This window comes from Thamnophis elegans, chromosome Z (assembly GCF_009769535.1).
Source record: "Thamnophis elegans isolate rThaEle1 chromosome Z, rThaEle1.pri, whole genome shotgun sequence".
NCBI lineage: Eukaryota > Metazoa > Chordata > Lepidosauria > Squamata > Colubridae > Thamnophis > Thamnophis elegans.
The window spans coordinates 32129088-32152753 of record NC_045558.1 but is presented as its reverse complement, the minus strand read 5'-3'; the positions used below and the strand labels follow the sequence as shown (position 1 = coordinate 32152753).

Here is a 23666-nt window from a genome sequence, read left to right as displayed (position 1 = left end):
TATTATGCTTTGATGGTCTTGTAGTATACTATATCCATGCTGATTGTGGAACTGAAGTTCACACATCTTCAAGTTCCTAGTCCGAAGACTGCGAAACACTGGAATAAGCAATACCTGTTTCAACAGTAGAAACTGAAAGAAATCTAGATGTCCTAGTGGACCATCACTTAAAATTAAGCCAGCAATTGCTGCAGATGCCAAAAAAACCAAGGCAGGCCTAGGATGCATCCAGAACCATGGTGGCACAGTGGTTGGAAAGAAGCATTGCAGGTTAATTCTGCTGAATACCAGTGGTTTGATCCTGATTGACTCTAAGTTAACTCAGCCTTCTATCCTTCCAAGGTAAGTAAAATGAAGGCCAGACTGAGGGGGAAATATGCTGACTTTATAAACTGCTTAGAGAAGGCTGTAAAGCACTATGAAACGGTATTTAAGTCTAAGTGCTATTCCTAATAGAGTGATAGCATCAAGATCACAAGAAGTAATAATATTAATCTACACTGCACATGATACACCAAAGATGCTGAGAGACTACAAGAAAGCAGAGAAGAGCAACAAAGATGAGAAAGTGTCTGGAGGCTAAACCATATGATAATGGTTAAGGGAACGTCTATCCTATAGAAGAGAAAGTTTATGGGTGACATGTTAGGTGTCTTCCAGAACTAAAAGAGAAGAGAAGACAGAGGTCAACTTATTCTCCAAAGCACCTCAGGGAAGGACAAGAATGATTATTCTCAAATATGACATTTTGTGTTGAGTTATATTATGCAGACAACAATGATCTACAATATAACAAATTGAAGTTCCATTAAATCAATATATCAGACCTGCAGCCATCTTTTTATTGGATCTTTGGCCTGCCACACTTTCTATGATTCTACTATGCATTTTCTATTATGGGAAAATGGGAAGGGGATTGTACGGAGTTAGATAATAGGTAGCCATAACAAAATTATTTCCAGAAAGCCGAGGTCATCCTTTGTCCTGACCAGAACTGGATGGGTTGAACTGCCAGCATGGCAGTGGAAGATTGGACATATGAAGAACTTGTGGGTGTGGGGGCAAGATCTTGAACTTTCAACTGGGTCGGGAAAACCGGGAAGCTTTTAGATTCAGGTTTTCCCAGATCAACATGGCTCTCTTAATAAATTGGAACTTTGAGAAATACTTTGCCTTGGACTCTGATTTACTTTTGTATGATATTTGGAACCCTGACAGAATATACATTTTGAATAAACTTTGTTTTAAATATTTCTTACATTCTGAAAGGGTATATCTTCATTATCAAGGTGTATACAGGTAGTCCTCAACTTATGACCACAACTGAGCTCAGAATTTATGTTACCAAGTAAGAAATTTATTAAGTAAGTTTTGCCCCATTTTAAGACTTTTCTTGACACATTTGTTAATTGAATCACCACAGTTGTTAAATTAGTAATATGGTTGTTAAGTAAATCTGGCTGCCTCATTGACTTTGCAGCAGAAAGTTTCTAAAGATCATCACATGATCCTGGAACACTGCAACCGTCATAAATATAAACAGTTGTCAGGCGTTCAAATGTAAATCACATGACCATGAGAATGCTACAACAGTTATAAGGGTGAAAAATGGCCATGTCATTTTTTTCAGTGTCATTTTTTTTCGGTACCATCATAATTTCAAACAGTCACTAAAAGAACTGTTGTATGTCGAGGATTAACTGTATTATATTTTAGTATATTAACATATTTTACTGTTCAGTCTTTTTGTAACAAAAAATAGCTGAAATGTGAGCAGCCATTCTAAGAATACTTACATATCATGCGTTTCTTCCTGATTTTCTCTGGAATGTGTACAAGGTAATTTGGCAAATTTTGGAATGGTGGATTTATCATGATTTGAACCAAACAAGATTTTAGGATTACCAGGCTATCATTCCATAATCTTTCTCACTCATTATCGCCCACCCCACTTTAAAAGAAGAGGGAGAGGAGAATGGACCAAAAGTATAGCAAAGCAGTTTAACACTTCGTTAAAACAAAAGGAATAATCCCTGTCCCAGTCACTTGCAACCCTACAATCCCACCTTTCTTTGACAATTGAATATTTTTATTTTTAACAAGTAACAGCTTTACATGCTACATCCTGCTAATTCCATAAATCACTAGATTATTTTTACCGTGTGCGCAGCTGCAGAAAGAGGTGTACGCTGAACTGGTGTCCTCCTGTGGCTACGGTTGTCCCACAGCACAATTTGGCCAGAATAGGTTCCTCCAACAACTAGGTTTGGATGAAAGCGGGCAAAACAGACGGACATCACAGAGGACTAGAACAAATGAAAAAGTGTAGAAAATATGGGAAAAATTAATTTTACATCTCTTTATTTTGTTTTAGTTATGAAAATGATTCAGATTTAATATCTGAGACAAACATTTATTTGATGCTTCATTCATTGAAAAGTTTCAAAAATTTAATAATGGAATGGTATGCTCCCTCCTTTTTAAATTATTGACTTAATGGTACATGTACCCACATCCAAAAAGGGCTATTTAGTTCCCAGCTTGTCTTCTTCTTTGTTAATATCTGTGATAATTTAGCTGTTTGTTGCACCAGACATATATACATTTGTGTCAAAAGATAATAAATAGCAAATTGTTAGTGAATATAAATGGGAGGGAGAAAAGAACTACTTCTGAATATTACAGATGTAAAATTAAGTTATGAAAAAGATCTATTTAGGGTGCTAGATCTTCAATGGCTTAGTCAAACCATCATTGAATTTTGCAAATATCAATAGATGAAGTGCCTGTTGAGTTGACAAGAATTTAAATGACAGCTGATATAGGTAAAACCTCAAAGCTATCCATGGTAAAAGTATCTTAGACAGAAGTTTTACTTCATGTGGGCCAGTCCCATGCATTAAAACAATCGGAAAATACCCAATACCCTCATATACCATTACACGTTTCATGTATTAAATAACTATTTAGTATTTTATCATGTACTCAAATGCCAAATAATGTGTCAAAAAAGCAATAGTTAGCATTATTTTCAATGGGTATTTTTTTGTCATACAATGCGTTGTAGAAATACTCAGCAGAGAGTCTTTAAACTTCAGTAGCAGTGTAATCTGCCATCCCATGTTTGCAAATTATAGCAAATCGAAAACCAAAAACCAGATATGAAATATATCTTTTTACACTGAAGTTAGGAGGTACTGTTTTAATCAGATCATATTTTTAATCACTAATCTTGCATGAAGTGACAGTAAACAGATAATTTCAAATGTAATATCTGCAGTACAGGATATATTTTATTTCCTTTTCTTTCACACACACACACACACACACACACACACAGATAGACAGACATAGACATATAAACTATACTGAAGAAAGTAGCAAGAATTTTTCAACAAATCTAAACCATCTGAGATTTGTGTTGGTAACAGTTCAGGGGAAGGTGACTTCACAGGACTGGTTTTCCCCACCTCTGTGTTAAATGATACAAGACCATATAACATACACAATTTTCTGGTGTACAAAGCTGTTCAGCATTGATCTGATGCACTAAATGTAGAATGGAATATACGAAACCCTGAATAAAATCATGATTTGAAAAGGAGCAAGTACCAGGTAATTATCTGTTGATCTAGCACAACTAGCGCATGGAATTGGCTAACATGAACTGATTGCAATATGAACTTTTGAAAAATAATAGAATTATATACTTTTAAACAGTAATTCATAAGCTTCCCACTGGACTAACATACTAGACCACATGGGATTGGTCTAGAATGAATGCTGCTCTCTGCTTTTTTTACACTGCTATATATCACTGAGTTAGTAGGAACAGATCTGAAGACGCTCATTTTGTACAAGCTGAGGCTGTGCTGTCCTGTTTTTATTTTGGTTAACTAATGCAAAGCAGATTTGGATTAGTAATGGCTCATCTCTTTAACCACAGATGAACACACTCATAACAGATAGCCATTTGCATTATGTTGGATAGGAAGCTGGTCTCAGTGCCCACATCTGACAAACACATGTTGAGTGTGAAGTGGAAGCTTATATCAGTGTTTTCATTTGTAGGGACGGCTCTCCGCCAAAAAGAAGAGTGCTAAATAAAAATTATACTAATATAAACAAGACTTGGGTTTGTGTTTGCTGAAGTTCTTCAACAATATTGATGTTGTTTCCTGGATTATTTATTGTGTGATGAAATACTATTTCATTTGAGAATTGTGGAAATAGAAAGAGGTACAGAGAGAATATATTTATCTCCCAAGATTTCTCATTTCCAAATATTGACTTGTGAATTGGAATTGGGTGTTTGTAACATCCTCTCAGAAGAGAAGATATGGCTGAAAGCAAACAAATGGATGGGAAGTACAAAAAACTTCTGACACTGAAGGTTCAACCTGAATGCTTGCCTGAAGAATTGCAAATCTTTTTCTAATCCCTGAACATAGCATCTCCTCTTCCAGTTAGTTCTTTTCTTCCCCTCAACTCCATCTAGTTTGTTCTTTCCCTCCTTTCATTCTAATGAAGGGATCTAGAACTCTCTTAAAAAGACTAAGTATTTTTTTTTCTTTTCTTTCTTATAAGGCCCAAAGTAGGTCCACAAACAACCTTCAAAATCATTTGTCAGACTTGATTTTCTGAGTAGGTGGAAGGGAGGAAAAAAGCTGGACAATTGAAACATATCTAAATGAAGCACATTTCTCAAATCTAGTAAGTTAAGAAATAAGTTATCATTCAAGTTATATTTACCACTGATATTAATTTATAACAATGGAAATTAAGATACCACTAATAAAAGCTGATAGAATAATTGCTGCACATAACTTGTATCTACTGTAAATATATGCATTGAACACACTGAATAAACTAATAAAGGAGACTATTTGTAACTTAGAATTAAAATAAGGGTACTCGCTGTGTTTGCTTGTTTTCTTGCAGACGTTTCATTACCCTAACAACATTATCAGTGCTTGTAAGGAGTGCTGTTTGCTGTCAGTATACATTCTGGTGTCTTGTCTGTCTATGTGGCTGGAGCGGTCTTAGGGATTCTTTGGTTGAGCTGAATATAACCTGATAGCAAACAGCACTCCTTACTAGCACTAATGATGTTACTTAGGGTAATGAAATGTCTGTAAAAAAACAAGCAAGCTCAGAGAACACCAAGGACCCCACAATGAGTAGATCTCCCTAGAAGTCTGCCTAGCATTTCAAAGTGGGATGATGCTCTATAGAAAAAGTGTTCCACTGGTAGCAACATTCGCCTCCATATTAGTTACGTTACAAACAAATGGTGGATCAATTTGAAGAACGCTCCTCATTTCCAATTCAAATAGAAAACATTATGTATTAGAATACTACAGGATTTTACAAACATTATGTATTAGAATATCAGTATATCACAGAACTTTAGAAATGACAATTATAGCTCAGATTCTTCAGGTCATGATATATTTTGATTTTTAGCTTATATTTATAGATCTATAAATTCATATGAGATCATTACTTTCCCTCAAACATCTTGTCAGCTATATGAAAAGATAGGATTACAGCTAGATTTGTACATTTCAAAGTATATAGTAAAATATCCTGTGAAATAAATTGTACTGAAAAGTCAATCTTTCTATAATCATCACAAAGAAGACAATTTCATTCAATTCTAAATAGCATCATTACATAACAGAATTGATTGAAGTTTCTTTTTAAAAAAAAGTTTACTATCCATTAAGGAAATACCAAAAGTATTGACAAAAAGAAATATAGCATTTACTTTAGAAAAAAGCATCAACTTTTAAATAGTTAGGGAAGGATATTGTGGATTTTGTAGCTGGAAATTACTTGTGGTTTCAGAGGGAAAAGTGAGATTTTCCCCAATAAAAACAATTCATGAATATGTTTGAATATATTTTTTTGTATTTGTGTGTGCATATGCAAAAAAAATGGGAAATAAAAGAAAAGCAAACACTTCAAACCAAATGTAAAAATCCCATTTAATTAAAAAAAGGAAGTTTAGACTTTCATATGGCATGTGTTGACATCTATTCCTTTGATTTACAAGGATATGGACTGGAGGGAGCAGATTGCTTTATTCAAGAAAAATAATATGGGAAAGCAGGGCAATTTGACAGGAAAGAGTGTAGGCTGCCTTAACTTTAGTGCTTGTTAAAACATGAAGGATTAATGGTAAAAAGGGAGGGATGAATTGTGAATGTCTCCAGTAGAGGATCTTCAAAAATGTTTGGGGTTTCTAAGAATGTCTTATGCAACCACATGAAAAGAAAGCCAGCCATACAGCTCTCTAAATCCAAAACTGGTATAGCTCTACTCCTACCATCAAACCAACTGACTTGAAATAGAGCCACAAATTGAATTTATTTTTATTGAAAAAGTATTAAGTCCCTGAAAGAAAGAGAATGGTGCATCAGGAAATTCAGACAATTCAGAGCAACATTCATAATGCAGGTATGCAGACATGCTGCGATTCAAAGATTTGCCAATGTCTGCCTTTCCTAAAGAATTAGAATTCTAATTATTTGTTCACATGAAGCTTTCCAAAGTGGGCTACCTGCATTATAAAGAAGGGAAAGAACAAATTTATCAAATATGTTACATTAAATTGCAGAGCTCTAAGTGGATAATTTCTTACAATGGTAAAAAAGATTGGAAGACTGAAATTTAGAATACATAAGAGTAATTTTGAAAATGGACAGGTCATTATTATAAAGAGTAGCCCAATACATTGACTCTCTGTACTACCATATTGCTCTTAGGTGCAGGAGCTCTTTTCATATTACAAATGTACTCTTACTTCGCTGCAGACTACCCTCATCACATCTGAGGGAAATAGGCAAAGAGGGAGGCTGGGTTAGTTATGTATTGCGTTCTCCATTTCTTTGTTGCTATTCTTTGACAACTCTGGCATCTAATTCTGAGGTGATTACTCCATAACTGATAGGGCCTGACCAATCAGCAACATTTTGGGGGGTCACAGACTGGTTAGAGTACACCATCAGACATATCTTCCTTGCCAAATTGTTGCAGTCTGCCATTAAGTTAGTTACCTACCAACTATTTATAAACTTCAAGCATATTAAGAGCTTAACAAGACTTGGAATATGGATCTTTCATTTCTGTCTCATTCATAATTATATTCTTGTATATAGACCCAAGTTTCATTTTGTAAGTGCAGACTCATATATAAGTCCAGTAAATAAACAAATCAATTTTTAGCAAGAAGTAAAGTGAACTATAGAACCAAAAAGTGTAACTTTAGGATTACATTAGATTCCAGTTTTGTTTTTACTTGTCGTAATGATAATTATACCTATTTCTAAGGCACATGGCATTACTCTAACAAAATATACATTTAAATATGCTTAATAAGAGGTTATTCTGATCTTTCATCTTATTTAATTAAATGCCAATGTCAGCGTTCCAAATATCATCAAATATCACCGAATCTGAAAACTTCCTGGGTTTCCCACCCAGTTGAAAGTTCATGATCTTGCCCCCACCCCACAAGTCCATCACATGGTCCAATCTTCCACTGCCATGCTGGCAATTCCACCCATCCAGTTCCTGTCAGGTGCAGAGGTGTAGAGACAAAAGATGACCTTGGGCTTCTAGAAAGGATTTTTTTTATTTTGACAACACCACATTTTACTCCTTATTATTCCACCTCCCAATTCCTTACTATTGAAAAAACATAGTAAAATAGTAGAGGGTGTGGCAGGCCAAAGATCCTAAAAGGAACCGGCTGCAGGCTTGACAATCACATGATCTAGAAAAAAAATTAAAGTTCAATTTTGCAATAATTTATAACAAGCTTTTATGCCCTGAAATCTACAGCCTGATTTTTTTTTAAAAAAATATGATAATAGGAAACCTCATTTTTTCTTCCAAAAGGAAGGGCATACCACAATTTTTAATCTTCATTTTTGTCAAAAAAACATTTGATTGAACTAAGCACCTAATGTTACAAAGGTTAAGTACAACACAGGTAAACTACAAAAGAACCTCTTTAGCTTGTCAAAGAACACCGTTCTTCCCCTGTGAGACCACCCTCCCTTCAAATAAGAAGTAACTCAATCCCTATGTTAGTTTAGTTGTGTTTGGGCATCCTCCAAGTGAAGGAACGCAGCGTGATAAGTCATAATGAATTGTCTATAATAACGCACAAAATTTTCCTGTTAAATAGGCTCAAGTAAAATGCCTTTTACTTTGGGTTTACAGATCCTTTTTATTTTTAATTTTTCCCAGAGTATTGAAACATGAAAATCACAGAGCAGAATGTTCATTTAAACTTCTTTGCTCCTTTTTTTAATCCTATGTATTGACATAAGATGTGTATTGACACATTCTATGTCAGTACATTATTTTTCCTTCACTTCATATTCTCTATTAAAGTCAATAGCCCAGTAAAGTGGACTGTTGTGACTATATATTAACAGGTTAGTAAAATCAGTCAAAATATTTGTTAAGAAGTTATTACTATTCAGAGAAGACCAGGTTGAAGGCCCTAATTGTGGAAATACATTCATTTATTTTGGCTCATTCTACTCAGCCCTACTTTGCAGGATTGTTGGAATAAAAAGAGAGAGCTCTGTGTATGCAATATTTAGATGACAAAAAAGAGAAAGGAAGGTGAGAAGAAGGAAGAAAGTACTGATCTAATAATAAAAATATTTAAGAGAATACTATAGCACCATTCATTTTAGAAACCACAAATTTAATATTCTTCATTTTGAGCCCAACAGAAATATTGCTCTCATCTTTCAGAAAATTGAATTGGACATAAAGGACTGTCAAATTATGAAACAAATACAGGTATTCTTACAACTTACACCAAGGTACTTAGCAACTGTTCAAAGTAACAATAGAATCAATACCCCAATTGTAAATACCATGAAAAGGTATTTACAATTCAGGCTACCAAAGCCTTCCCTGGTCATGTGACCACATTTGATGCTCAGCCCACATTTGTGACAATAGTATGACCGCAATTTACAACATTTTGCCAAAGACCTGAGTTTATTTCTGGGTTTTGGCTAAAATGCCCCATAGCAAACAAAAGATTTGTTTAAAGACCACTGTATTCATTTAATAACCATAGTGATTCATTTAACAACTGCCACAAAAAAGCCATTAAATCTGGCTGATCACATGATGACCCATTTTGTGACTATCACAACATGAGCAGATTCCATTACAGTCATAAGTCAAGGACTAACTTTAGTTTACAAATTAAATGCAACTACTGCTGTCACCTGAATTCTAATTCATGCAAATCTAGTGGATTTTTAAGAGGTCATCAATTAAACTGAAAATTTAAAAGCAGACCTGAAGAAATCTAATGATAGATAAGCACATGTTTATCATGTTAAATTTACATTTCTTGCTTTGTTTTTAATTCATTAACATTTATAATTCTACACTTTATCACTTGGACACATTTTATAATTACAGTAATTCTTTCCTATCTTTTAATTTAAATGTTGCTTTTACATTCGCCCCAAGCGTTCTCTTGCATTAATGCATCATTTATAAGTCATGTCAGTAACTAATTAGGCATAATCTGAAATTAATTGAACATTACACTGTTGTATTGATAGCTTGGGAAATAAGCTTAAATAAGTTATGGTAATAAAATAGCAAGACTATTCCATTGTGAGATATAATTAAATATTTAGTCATAAAACAAATATCAAAATTGCAAAAATCATTAAAGTGATAATTGGCAGGATATTATTTATCTCTGTTCCTGATATGGGCAAACATTTGAGGGTGTTAGCCTTCAATTCCCTTACCCAAACTTCAAAATAATTATAGTTCTACATATTTCTTCTACTTCCTTGTATGGCAAAAGCCCACATGGGATATTCTGTTGCCAATTTCTACTGATGCCAACTAAGAATGATGGGAGATAGTAAATACCACATGTTTATGTTTATGTTTATTTAATTTGTATGCCGCCCCACTCCCGAGGAACTCGAGGCGGCTAACAACCAAAGGAGGGGGGGGATACAAATAGGACAAAAGACAGACAGAGTAAAAACAACAACAGTCATAACAATTCAAGTGGGGCTGGAAATTCATCAGCCCCAGACCTGCCGGAACAACCAGGTCTTCGTGGCTTTGCGAAAAGCCTGGAGGGTGGTGAGGGTCCGGATCTCCACGGGGAGATCGTTCCAGAGGGCTGGAGCAGCCACAGAGAAGGCCCTCCCCCGGGGATTTGCCAGCCGGCATTGGCTGGCGGATGGAATTCGGAGGAGGCCTAATCTGTGGGATCTGATCAGTCATAGGGAGGTAATTGGCATGTCGATGTGGCTTGTCGATTCGTCATCCAATCTCTAAAGGTTAGTTACTTTTATGTTATTTGTTGTTAAATTTAGGGAGAAAAAAACAGCTTCTAGCTTCCTCCTAGCTTATTAAATTAGCCCAGATGGTGTTATCTGAGTGGGTTCTAGTAGTAATTAATTCTTCTCTGAGTGAGTAGGTGTTGCTTTACCTCTTAAAAGGTTTTGGTTCAGCCTCTCAAGAAGCCATCACTTGTCCCTGCTATACTAGACAATATCTAGTCTCCCTTTTGGGAAGATGATTGGGAATTTGGTTGCTGAGCAGCTTCAGAGATTTTGTTGAGATTTAGGCTTGAGTATGGAACAGAAACAGCGTTGGTTACACTTTTGGTTGGTCTCTCAAAAGGACAGCATCCTAATCCTACTTGATCTCTTAGTGAGTTTCAATACCATTGGCCATGATATCCCTCAGGATTGACTCAGAGAATTAAGGTGAATATTGTTACAGGGTTCAGGGTTCTTTCTTATTCAGCATCTATATGGCACTTGCTCACCCATTGCCATGGGGTGAGGTATCAGTATGCTGATGATATCCAATTACTCTATCTTTGGTGAATTAAGTTTTGCTATGAGTATCTTATCCTGATGCCTAGAAGGTATGAGCATATGGGTGGGGAAAATAAGTTTCAATTGAACCCTGGCAAGGATGAGTGGCTTTGGATTTTGAGGCCTGACATTTCTAGGATTATGCCATCTTTAGAGTTGGACTGGGTTACACTGCCCTAGACAAAACTGACATGGAGTCTCGAAGTCCTTTCAGACTTTATTCTCAATCACTCATATCCAGTTACCACCAGATTGGAATGTAATATACTCTAAAGATACTATCCTTGAAGAGTATCTGGAAACTTGACCTAATGCAGAATTGCAATGGTTGCCAGTTTATTTCTGGGTCAAATTCAAGATGTTGGCTTTGATTTTTAAAGCCATTCATGCTATGGGCTATCTTAGGGACTGTCTCTCCCCAATTACATCTGCTCATTGCATTTGATCTGGCAGAGTTTTGGGTTCCATCTGTTAGGGACTTTGGTGGATTCCAGGAGGGAAGCCTTTTCTTTTCTTTAAGTTTTAAATTTTATTTATAAACATGTAAAATACACACACACACAAAACTTAAGTATACCACATTTACACAATACAATACAAACAGGAGCTTCCTGTTCTTTCTAATAGCAATTGCCAATCAATATCACTCACCTTATATTGTTTCCCCTTCTATTATATTTCATTTGTATTTCACCATTCTTAACCCTCTTATCTTACTCCTCTGTCTGCTTTATTGGCTGATTACCTCTAGTAAGTTTAAACCACTTGGAAACATATATATGTGTTAATTCTCCTTAACTACTATTTTTGGGTTTTGTTGTCTTCCTTCATTGACCCTTGTTTTTTTTCTCCATCCACCTATACCATTCATCTCATATCTAGTAGTATTCTGTTTCTTCTTTTCCCTGGATTTCTTTTGTTAATTTGTCCATTTCAACACAGTCCATAACCTTTCTTATTATTTCATCTTCGCTTGGAATTAATTTGTTTTTCCATTTTTGGGCAAAGGCCTGCCGCTGTAATTACATGTAATATTAAATACTGATTTTTTTTTAATATTTCACAGTCATTATTCCTAATAAAAAACCTTCAGGTTTCCATTCTATTTTAACACCTATTATTACCTCTAGCCACTTTTTGATCCTTTTGCAAAAACATTTAGCCTCCTCACAGGTCCACCCTAAGTGGTAGTATGTTCCATGTATTGATTCACATTTCCAGCATTTTGGGGAGATATTTGTTAAGATTTTAGCTAACCGTGTTGGTGCCAGGTGCCATCTGTAAAACATTTTGTACTTATTTTCCTTGTATGCAACCGATAGTATCATTTTTAAGTTTGTTCCCCAAAATTTTTCCCATTTATCCAATTCAATATTATAGCCAAAGTTCTGTGCTTTTATCATTTGTTCTTTCATGATTTCCTCTTCCATTTTATGCTTCAGATGTCAGTCTTTAACTAAACAACAAAGTCATAGTTTGAATATCAGCATGGTCTCCATTTTTAGTTTGGAGTCTTCTATTGTTCATAGGAAAAATAGGGTACAGCATTTTACCCAAATTTTTAAATATATTTGTATAATATTTCTCTGTACTCAAAGAACAAGCATTCTGGGACATGAACACCTGAGGGAATTTAGGAAAATGTGTCTTTAGAAGCACCTTCTTGATATAATCCTAGTTTAATTCCATAAGCAGATCATACACATACTAGCATGTTTCCTGACAAAACATAATATAATTGGAAATGCTTACTGTAGAAAAGGAAATGCCCTTAGAACAGGGAGGGCCATATCAATATTGTGTTTGACCTTAGGGGCTGGGGGGGGGGGCATGGTCAGGGTAGGAGTTGCCAGGGTGGGCATGGCCAGCTTGACATCACTTGTTTCAGGGCCACCTGTACTGGCCAAGTGCTAAGGCAGGACTTCCCTCAGACCCACCCTCACTCTCATTATAATCTTCCTTCCTTCCTCCTTCCCTCCCTTCTTCCTTCCTTCCTCCTGATGAAGCATTCTAGAAAGTGAATAGGTGACTACTGTGTGAGTTTGAACTAATAACTTCTCTAATAATAGTATTTGGACTTCTTCCTGTATGGTTATCACCACATTCAGCTGTAGCATCTTGCTTAGATTTCAATTCTATATTGATTTTCTTGCTAGGAAGTTAAAGCCCACCGAGGCTTACTTCTGAGTAAGCCTGTATAGGACTGCACTGCACATTGGACACATGGATCTGATTAAGAATCTGGAGCGCTCTCATGGCAACTGTAACAGCCTCCAGGATTATCTAGTGCTGATTTAATTGGAAGTAACCACAAAGAAAGCATCAAAGAGATGGAAGAGTCAAACAGGAAGTATTGAACAGCAGGGAAGAAGGATGAAGCAAAGGAAAGTCTAGTACATACAAGATGATTTATTTACTGCTTAGTTATCATACTCCTTAATATATTTTATCATAATTGCAGCAAAATATTTCACCTATGTAATAGAAATATATCTGGGCTATAGAGCAAATATGTGCATATCTTATCCCTCTTTTGCAAAGTTTTGAAGGCTTGGGGTGACTAAGAATAAGTGAATTAAACGTTCCCAGACTAATATAATTCTTGTTAATTTTACTGTTATTTTTAATTATTGCACATTACCCGGAGTCTCAATTAACTGGGAAGATAAATTGATAGAATTTCAACAAAAGAGTCAAGGTTTTCAAGCCATGCACTATATGTGTTAGGCAAATATACAGGGAAGATTATAGGAGTACAGGTAGTCCTTGATTTAAAACAGTTCATTTTAGTGACCGGCACTGAAAAAAGTGACATGACCATTTTTCACAGTTACAACCTTTGTAGCATCCCCATGGTCATATGATCAAAATCCAGATATTGGCAGCTAGATCATATTTATGACCATTGCTGGGCCCCAAAATTATGAGATCACTTTTTGCAACCTTTTGACAAACAAAGTCAATGGAGAAGCCAGCTTCACTGTTAGTAACTTATCAACTATAGTGATTCACTTAACAGCTGTGGCAAAAAAGATTGTAAAATGGGGCATAATTCACTTAACAAATGACTTACTTAACCAAAATTTTGAGCTCAATTGTGGTCGTAAATTGAGGACTACCTATACTGCCTTGGTGATAGTTCCTAGGCTATTTAGGAAACTGCATTAAGCCTTAGAGCCAAACATGAACACTTATTATTTATAAAATATATCTGCTAGGTGAAGAAAACAAGCAAATCTTCTAGAATACTATGAAAGTATTATTGGAATTTGTTGGAGGAGGGGGAGGAGGTTAAAAGCTCTTGATTTGTTTTTCTACATCTGGATGCATGGTACGATCACAGTAAGTGGAGTGTGAAACAATTATTACCATTTGCAAATGTAGTTTAATTTTCGTCAGAACCTTGCATAAACCATTTGGGAAAGCTGGTTTACATACATGAAATATACTCTTCATGTCACATCCTATTATTAAAATTGTAGTCAGTGTCTTATCTGTACTTGTGTCTGCAACTAAGTTCAACACAATAGAGATTCCTGTGTGAATTTAAGCAACTAACAAGACAAAGAGTTACTACAAATCTTTTATCTACTGGTGGCTTAACTCAAATATTTCTCTTTTCAGAACCCAGAATAATATTTTAAACATATGAGCATTAGCATTGACTATGTTGTTCATTATAAAATCTCTAACCATTTATGTATTCATGAAGAATAAGGTGGTGCAGAATTAAAGAAAAGTTATAGCCAAAAAATACCAAACAAATGTATTTTATCAGCTGTCAAAATAATTTCAGGATGGATCTTCATCTACATTTAATAAATATTATTTAATGGATAGTAAAAAAATGTTTTGATTGCTCCAATAGGAAGAATTTTTCTTATGAATGAAAAGACACTAGGTTTTTTTATGTTACATTTGTTTGCAATTTCCTCCTTATATTGTTTTGACTTTAAATCTTGCTCACACACTTTCTTCATTTAAAATCCCTTTAAAGATAATTTGATGAAAAATGTGTATGTAGGAGATGGGGAGATTCAGATTCCCTATTATTTTCTCTATATTTTCAAAAGGTCCTGCAGAGATATGTGCTTGATGGAGAAATGGGGCAAAAGACAGGGCAGGAATACCTCCCAAAGGTATGTAAAAAATATGTGGATTCTTAGATTTTTTTTAAAAAAAGAAACTGGAGTTTCTAAGAACAAAATTAAATTCTTCTGTTCAAAATCATTTACTGGGTGAAAAAAATACTGCCTTGCAATTTAAAGAATTGAAGGTAAATGTCTTATGTATTGCACTGAAGATGCCCACTTTTTATATGACATGTGTATAATGGAATACATTTTGTATACTCAATATTTGTATTTCTTTAGAGAATAAATATTCAAAGGCCACAAGTGGCCTACTGATTTAATTTGCAAGTTTTGTTTGTTTGTTTGTTTACTGAAATCATAGAGCTGCCCAACTCAAATTCTAATGTGACTCTAAATGGCATACAAGAGAAAAACAATCAATTTAGAACCACATTATATTCAAACATACACAATGTAGAAATATAAAATACAAATTATAATCTGGTAACCAAACATCATAATAAAAATAACAAAAGGAGTTATTAAACTGGACCCAAATGCTTCTGGGGTTTTCTGGGGAAAATTGTTTTCATAAAGATGAGGAGAATGGAACCCTTTTCTATATTTGTGTAGTGAGGGAATGGGGTGAAGACATTTTAGAGCCCAGAGGTAAAAAACAAAAACACATGCATCTTACATTTTGTAAAATGACAGCATTCAATAGAGGGAACTTGTAACATGCTCTCCTTCGGGAGCATAAGGAATAGAAAGATGTGAGAATATAATCCTAAAAGTAACCTGGTCCTATGCCATGAAGGGCTTTAAAGGTGATTGCCCATTCCTTGATTTACAACAAAAATCTGCTGGAAACTAATGCAGTTCACACATAGACATAACAAATTGTTGTTGCAAAATGCTGCATTCTGGTTCAACTAAAGCTTCTGAATGATCTTCAAGGGCAGCCCCTTGTTGACATAGTCCAATCATGGGGTGATTAAGGTAGGAGTGGCCATGAACAAAGCGTCCCATTGTGAATGACCACACGTGACACATAAAATGAAGTTTTGCCAAGTTGTGTTGACTGAATTATGTTTATTGGGACACAAAGATATTGATAAGGCTAATACCCAGCTTAGAGGAATTACCTGGCTGTAGAATGGGAGGAAATGAGCCGAGGTGGCGCAGTGGTTAGGGTGCAGTACTGCAGGCCACTTCAGCTGACTGTTATCTGCAGTTCAGCGGTTCAAATCTCACCGGCTCAAGGTTGACTCAGCCTTCCATCCTTCCGAGGTGGGTAAAATGAGGACCCAGATTGTTGTTGGGGGCAATATGCTGACTCTGTAAACCGCTTAGAGAGGGCTGAAAGCCCTATGAAGCGGTATATAAGTCTAACTACTATTGCTAAAAATGCTCATTGTGGATTCACAGTTATTCAGAAAGAATTCATGAAGCTATTCATGAAGACCTTGCTGACCAGACCTGTTCCAATTATTATATTGTCACAAGTATAATTTTATTGCACAAGATTTTCAAGTAGAACCTACTATAGTATGGATATATGAAAAAGCATTGAATTTCCTTCAGATCAAAATATTGCAATGTGATCCTGATTATTCTTACTTAGTATAGATATAGGTGGGCCTTCCTTTCTCTAATCAGCTATTTCATAATTATGCATTAATATAATTAAGGTGCCATTGAAGACAATGATTCTTCTTTGGGCTACCAGTACAATACATATTTATGCAATATTGGTGCTTGTGAGCTGAGGAAAATGAACATGCAAAGCAGCATATTGAAATGGAATATGAAGCTTATACTCAAGACTGTTCACTGCTGGTTTTGATTCAGACCATAACATCCGTTCATTGCAATTAATCTCTTGTTGAATTAGATTCCAGGCAAGCCCATAACCCAAAGGGTGCTCCTTGGAATTTAGCTAAAGACAATTCATGATTTTTGACACATCAAACTATTTAGAAGAAAGGGCCATCCCAAAAATATTTTATTAAATCTTCTACATATAAATGAAAATATATTTATACCTATATACTGACAGTACAAGTTTAATATCGTATATGGGTAGAGCATTATTTGTAAGTAATGAAAACCTATGGAACAAAATGACTGAATAAGTAATTCTCAATGGGAGTCTTTTTAGTCTTGTAAACGTCAGCTAAATTGTGATTGTGATTATCTTGAACTACTGAACAAGTTATTTTGACTGTAGCCTCTATATATTTTATTACGTTACATTTTATTACATATTTTATTTTATTTTTTTCAATCACACGAATTCATTGACAGATGGTGTTTTAGCAATGAAACATAATGATACAGCCTTGCTGTGATGAGCATATTTAATGTACATTTTATCTTAGTATGGTACAGCATAGTGTTCTTTTCTTCCTATTTTCAATTTCTCAGTGCTGAACCTGAATGTTTCCAACTCTGTTAATTTTTTTTCAAAGATCATAATGTCTCTGTAGAAATCTAGAATTCTAGAAAATTTCCAATGCTTCAACTAGTGACTTTTAACTTTACATTACCGAGTTATGGTATGTGAATTATAATTAAGTTAATGTACAGAAACATTTTTTGGGGGAAGCCAGAATTAACTGTTCACAGTGGAACTCCCCCAAGGTAACTTACATAAAGCCAAACCACTGATCAGAAATTAGACCAAATTCATCTACTGAAAATGAGAATTAAGTGATGGAATGAGCTCAATAAAAAGTGTATCAAGAAAATAACTTAACATGCTCGACAGCATTCTGATCCTTCTAAGTCTAGTAAAATAAGTCAATGAAACAGTTAGCCTAATTCAGGATTCAGGATTCAGGATTTTATTTGTATGCTGCCCTTTTCCCTGGGGGGACTCAGGGCGGCTCACATCCGAAAGGGAAAAGGGGAAACAGACTTTTACATATATGACAACACATAATTAAAAGAAAACACAACATTCATACCATTCGGGAGGGTACAATCTTAGCCCCAGGTCTGGCGGGATAGCCAGGTCCTAGTGGCTGTGCGGAAGGTCTGGAGAGTGGTGAGGGTACGAATCTCCACGGGGAGATCGTTCCATAGGGTCGGAGCTGCCACCGAGAAGGCCCTCCTCCGCGTGGTCGGCAGTCGGTATTGACCCGCAGATGGAACCCGGAGGAGGACCAATCGGTGAGATCTAATAGGTCGTGTGGAGGTAATTGGCAGTAGACGGTCTCTCAAGTACCCAGATCCACTACCATGGAGGGCTTTATGAGTGACAAGTAGCACCTTGAAGCGTATCCGGAGATCGACAGGTAGCCAGTGCAGCTCGCGGAGGATAGGTGTTATGTGGGTGAAACGAGGTGCACCCACAATTGCTCGCGCGGCTGCATTCTGGACTAGCTGAAGTCATCGAATACTCCTCAAGGGCAGCCCCATGTAGAGCACGTTGCAGTATTCCAGTCTAGAGGTCACAAGGGCACGAGTGACTGTTGTGAGAGCCTCCCGGTTCAGGTAGGGGCGCAACTGGTGCACCAGGCGAACCTGGGCAAATGCCCCCCTGGTCACAGCTGATGCCTTCAGAATAGCAGCTATTGACATTATACAGTGGTGGAATCCTACTGGTTTAACAACCGGTTCGGTGATCGCATGCACAGTTTTAAGAAAACTTACTTTCTGCGTTAGTGCTGGGGAGTAACATAGTTGAAGTGTGGAAATGTGCTTGCTGCACGAATCAACTGAGAAGATATAGGTCAGTAAAGTGCTGGGACGGGTGGACGGGCCCACCTGATCACTTTCAGCTGATCATCGGAGCTTCTGGTTCGCCTGAACCAGTCTGAACCAGTAGAATCCCAACCCTGACATTATATTAGGAACAGGTAGTTTTGCAGGCAATTTCTTTTTTGTAGGGAGCAGTGACTCACTACTAAGGTAGCACTGATTAACGTTGAAGATTTTTCTAAAAAAGCAAAGGAACCTAAGACCACCCACCCAAGTTATAGGGGAGAGAGGAAATAAGTCACCCAGTTGTGCAGATTGAATAGCAGTAGGTTTTGCTTTTATTTTGTATGTGCTCATTTTTCTTCACAACTAGTCTTTATTGCCTAATAACTATTTTTCAATAGATCTATCCACTGCTCTGGTTCACATACTCTCAAGGCCCAATGCTTTTCTTTAAACTTATTACCCACCCATGATTCTACATGTTATTACGTGTTCTCAATAGGCCTAAATATCAGTCTTGGAGAACTGTAATCTGGTAACATGCCCCAGAAATCCAAATGCTCTCCAAATTATGAGTTTGTAGCTTAAAATGCTCTAGTGCTTTTTCACTAGCAGAAAAGGAAATGTAGTCTTCATTTCTTTGTTTGTGAAGAGAGGAGGGAAAAAGGAGTAGCAATAAATTACAGCTGAAGGCAACAACTGTTATACTATTTTGATTAAATTGGGGAAATTTATTTCTTGAAAAATACTGAAGGCTATAATCTGGGCACGTCTTTTTTTTTCTACATAAGTTATAGAAAGTTCTTTATCAAGTTTGCCTTCACGTCAAGGTTCAGTCCTAGTGACTGCCAGGTCTAGGCCTGCAGTTTTCTTGTCAAGAATTTCAGAAGTGGATTCCCATTGCCTACTTCCTAAGGCTGAGAAAGAATGACAGCCCGAAAGTCCCCCAACTGGTTTTGTACCACAGGGAGAACCTGAATTCATAATTTCTGGGTTTCTAGCCTGGTGCCTAACCACTATACCAAACCACTAGCTAAATAGTTCATACTAAGAACAACAAATTTAATTATAAAATTTTAAAAAATCACCATAAAACAGAAAAAACTCATTTGTAGAAAGACATGTATTTAAAACTGGAAACCAAAGAATAAAATATACACCTCTGTGGCAGCCTAAAGGCATAAAATTATGTAAGAGGCAAATGAAAGTCAAGATATTTTTGCTTCGCACCAGAAGAAAAACATTAACATAGATACAGATAGGTCTATTAAGTGATCCCTAAGGGGGAAAAGCTCTTCTAATCGCTAGGTGTTATTTCACTAACTTAATGGGTTTCACTAAAGTTAGATGCTGGAGGAGGTTATTACTAAACCAGTGCAACATTTACCTGACTGGAAGCAATTCTAGATAAATTCTTTTCAAACAAAACATCAGGCAGCTCATGAAAGACATCATACATTATCTTGCCAAGGTTAACTACTTCAAATTCCCATTGATTCTCACTGCAGAGATTAACACCTTAAAATTGTTTATCTTGCTATTCCTAATGATTTAATAAGGGTGTTGTGCCAAAATGTATTTCAATCAACAAATAATAAACTACAGACCTCACCTTGTTTGATAAAATAGTACTATACCAACAATGCTACAGACGATGAGGACATATTTATGATTTCAATCACTAGAGCTTGCTCCCGCATCTTAAACCAAACAAATGCTGTGATGCACTTTAGGATATCCATAATATAAGTCATCTGTAAAAGACAGGTCTGGTTGTTGTTTTTTTCAAAGACATACTTTTTAAGATGTTCAATGATTTTGTCACCATTTGTGGTTTGGCACGTCATCAATATTTTTATAATTTGACCTCATAAAATATAGCTTGTGAACTGGATGTTTTAAGGAATAGTCAAAAAGATTTGAAAACATGCCAGGCCTGTTTTCACAAATGTAAACTTTTGCCTTTAATCAAATGTTATTTTATAGCATTAGTTGCTTATCTTGGAAAAGGATATCCAATTACCTAAGAAGTGCTTGATTTGGGCAGTTAGCAGAAAGGCTTGATAAGAGTTTCTCTTATTAGGTTGACTGGGCCAGATAGCTCGTTGAATTATTTTATTTTCCCATGCTGTTTTTTTGTACCCTTCAGTTTTTTGTATCAGGAACTTTTTTCATAAAAGGCATATGTTACCCAAGAAAGGAATACAATAAATGTATACTAAATCAGAGGATTTACTACACATGCCAATCAAAATGTTGCTTGGTCTGACCATGAACAAAGATGAAATTCCTCTTTTGGTCTTTTGATTATTTTTGAAGCTTTATAGTGATAGTAATAACTGATTCAGAAGAGAGAAAATAATGGAGGGACATCAGAACACTAAACTAACTAAAACATTTTTTTCCAAACTAAAATGAAGCTGCAAAAGAATCTGTTCTTTTTCCCCTTTCTTTTTTTATATCTAGACACATTTTATAGAAACACAAGTATGCAACAGAGGTTAAGAAGCTGTATTTCTCATATCCTCACAAACCAGGCTAGTAGATCACTGTATATAACAAAAGTGGCATATTTTTATTTAGGAGGGGAAAAATCAGCAAAGAAGAAATGAAAATCAGTGGTAGGGAATGGAGAAGGAGAGAACTCTAGCCAATGCTGGCCACTAAATACAGATTTTCAGTTAACTTCAGTGTGTTTAATTCTAAGATAGGCATTTGTGATTCCATCCACCCAGTTTAAAAGGAAAGACCACACCAGAATAAGCAATGAGGGGTGGTCAAATGCATAATTTAATGACAGTGTATGAAAACCACTACAGAAAACTTGAGGCCAGGCACAGGAGGGAGAAACATTCCACAGTGTGGTTAAGCGGTTTATGTCTAGAACCAAACCACAATATTTTCCAAGCTTGGGCAGCTTTTATTGAAATTAAAATAGAAAGCCTAAGGGCCATGTCCCACATAGAAATTGACAGCTTAGCAGTGACATGGAGCCTACCAAGCGCGGATCACTGGATGATGGTACTGTAGAAAGAACCAAAATAGATGCCACTCCCAAAGTTTTGCTGCTGTGCCAAGTAATCTATCAAGATGGCTACAAAACCACAATTCATGGCTGCACAGGGCCATTTCCAGATTTTAGTTTCATTGGGTTGTGCTCCATTTAGTTCCAAAGATCAACATATGAAGTTACATAAAAAAAACCTGTATGTGTTCTTTGATTGCAGGATGAGGAGGAAATGGACTCTCTTACTATGATAAACAATGATCTCAGTTTGGTCCTCTTTTCCTCTAGGAAGAATAATCCATAGATGGAAACTATATAAGAGATAAGACGCCATAACGCTCTGGAATTAACATATCATATAGAAGAAATGTCTATGGAGGATCTCAGTCATCCAAGTCATCATTGTCCCAAAGATGCTTTTTGTAAGAGGCAACTGAAGTTTCTTTGTTTTTCCTTAAAGACATTTCAATACTTCATTCTCCACCATTCAGTCTGAACTCAAGAAGCTTCTTGGATGAGAAGCAAAACAACTTCAAGGAAAAACAAAAAGTCAGTTGCCTCTTGAAAAAAAGCACCTTTGGGATATATAGAAGCAATGCATTAAATTGAAAATTATACATGTTCTAGTAACCATGATTTTAGAAGATGGACAATACTGAAATAATTAATTAATAAAAACATAAAATACTGCACTAGTTATTACTTTGTACTGACTTTTCAAGTTCCAAACAATTTGTATTTGTAAAGAAACACCTGTTCATCTCTTGCTGTTATAACCCTGTATTATACAATTCTCCAGATAACTATTGCAACATCTGAAAAACTTTCTAATTTTGGTCTTTTGTTGAATAGCTGCTTTGAAATGGAGTCATATTACCTGGCCAAATATTGTATATTATGAACATATATATAAAGCATGTGGAAACCATCAATTGTTTTCTATCTGCTGTATGCTACCTCAGGCAAGAATGGTCACAATGACCATATCTCTTTGCCCCAAATCCTTCGCAGTGGGGAAAGTTTATTTTCTTCTTCTGTCTTAATCTTTTTACTTTGTAGAAAGAGTTCCAGGAAAAGAAGAAGTCGGTATATTTCTTTCCCAGAAACATTACACGAAATGAAAAACAAAAGTTTTGATCCAGAATGTTTTGCTTATTCCGCCCACAGAGAGAAGAAAGATCTTTCATGGGCTGGCAGCAGGCCCAGGTTAAAAATGGCCAATTCATGTAAGGCTTCATGGCCATTCATTCATTGTAATATGGATTCTGGGATTTGGAATGCACGTATCCCTTTAGTGGAGGTCTATGTAAAATATATTTTATACGGCGCTTTCCATTTTTAAAATGAAGATATTTTGCTTTGTTTTATATCACTCCAAGCCATGCTGAGGCTATCCCTGATAGTTTTAGTACCCGGAACATACTTTAGCACATGTCATCTGCATGCTCTAAGATTCTTTTGATCTTTCCACTCGCCTATTGGAGATGCTGCATAACCTGAGTGAAAAACCCTTTTTGCTCCTGGAACTGCTGAACAAGACTTTGTGAAACAACACCAAGTTCCCTGATAAGGCAAAATATGCAGCAAATTATCTCACTAAAACTCATTTCTTTTCCATGCTTGAAAATAAGGAAGTTCTGATCTTGTTGACATATTGTGCGTTGTTTCAAGAGGAGTGCTTTGCTTTTCATTATTATCTCATCTCAAAAAGGCAGAGATTATTTTCCAGAAAATCTGAAAAAATTTCAGGTACTACTAATAACCAAAGGTTGGAAGCTTTGGGGTATCATACTACCCATCCCTGCTTAAAGTAACCAAAAAATGATTAACATTCAGAATTTTAAAAAATTGCAATTTCAATTTTATAAAAAACTAGCCAATAACCTGGCGTTGCCTAGGTATTTATTTATAGAGGGGAAATGTCCAGACGAAACATAATTTCTAATGTTGGATTTTCCTCCTTACCAGATGGAACCC

The 23666-nt window shown here is 35.9% G+C and overlaps 1 protein-coding gene across 1 annotated transcript in view; it reads right to left on the bottom strand.

The window, feature by feature from the left end:
• Positions 1–23666, bottom strand: part of DYNC1I1 (dynein cytoplasmic 1 intermediate chain 1) — a 184136-nt gene that overhangs the window by 54215 nt on the left and 106255 nt on the right. Inside the window, 1 exon segment of the mRNA XM_032236979.1 lies at positions 2160–2306. Within this exon segment, the coding sequence (XP_032092870.1) occupies positions 2160–2306 (147 nt within the window).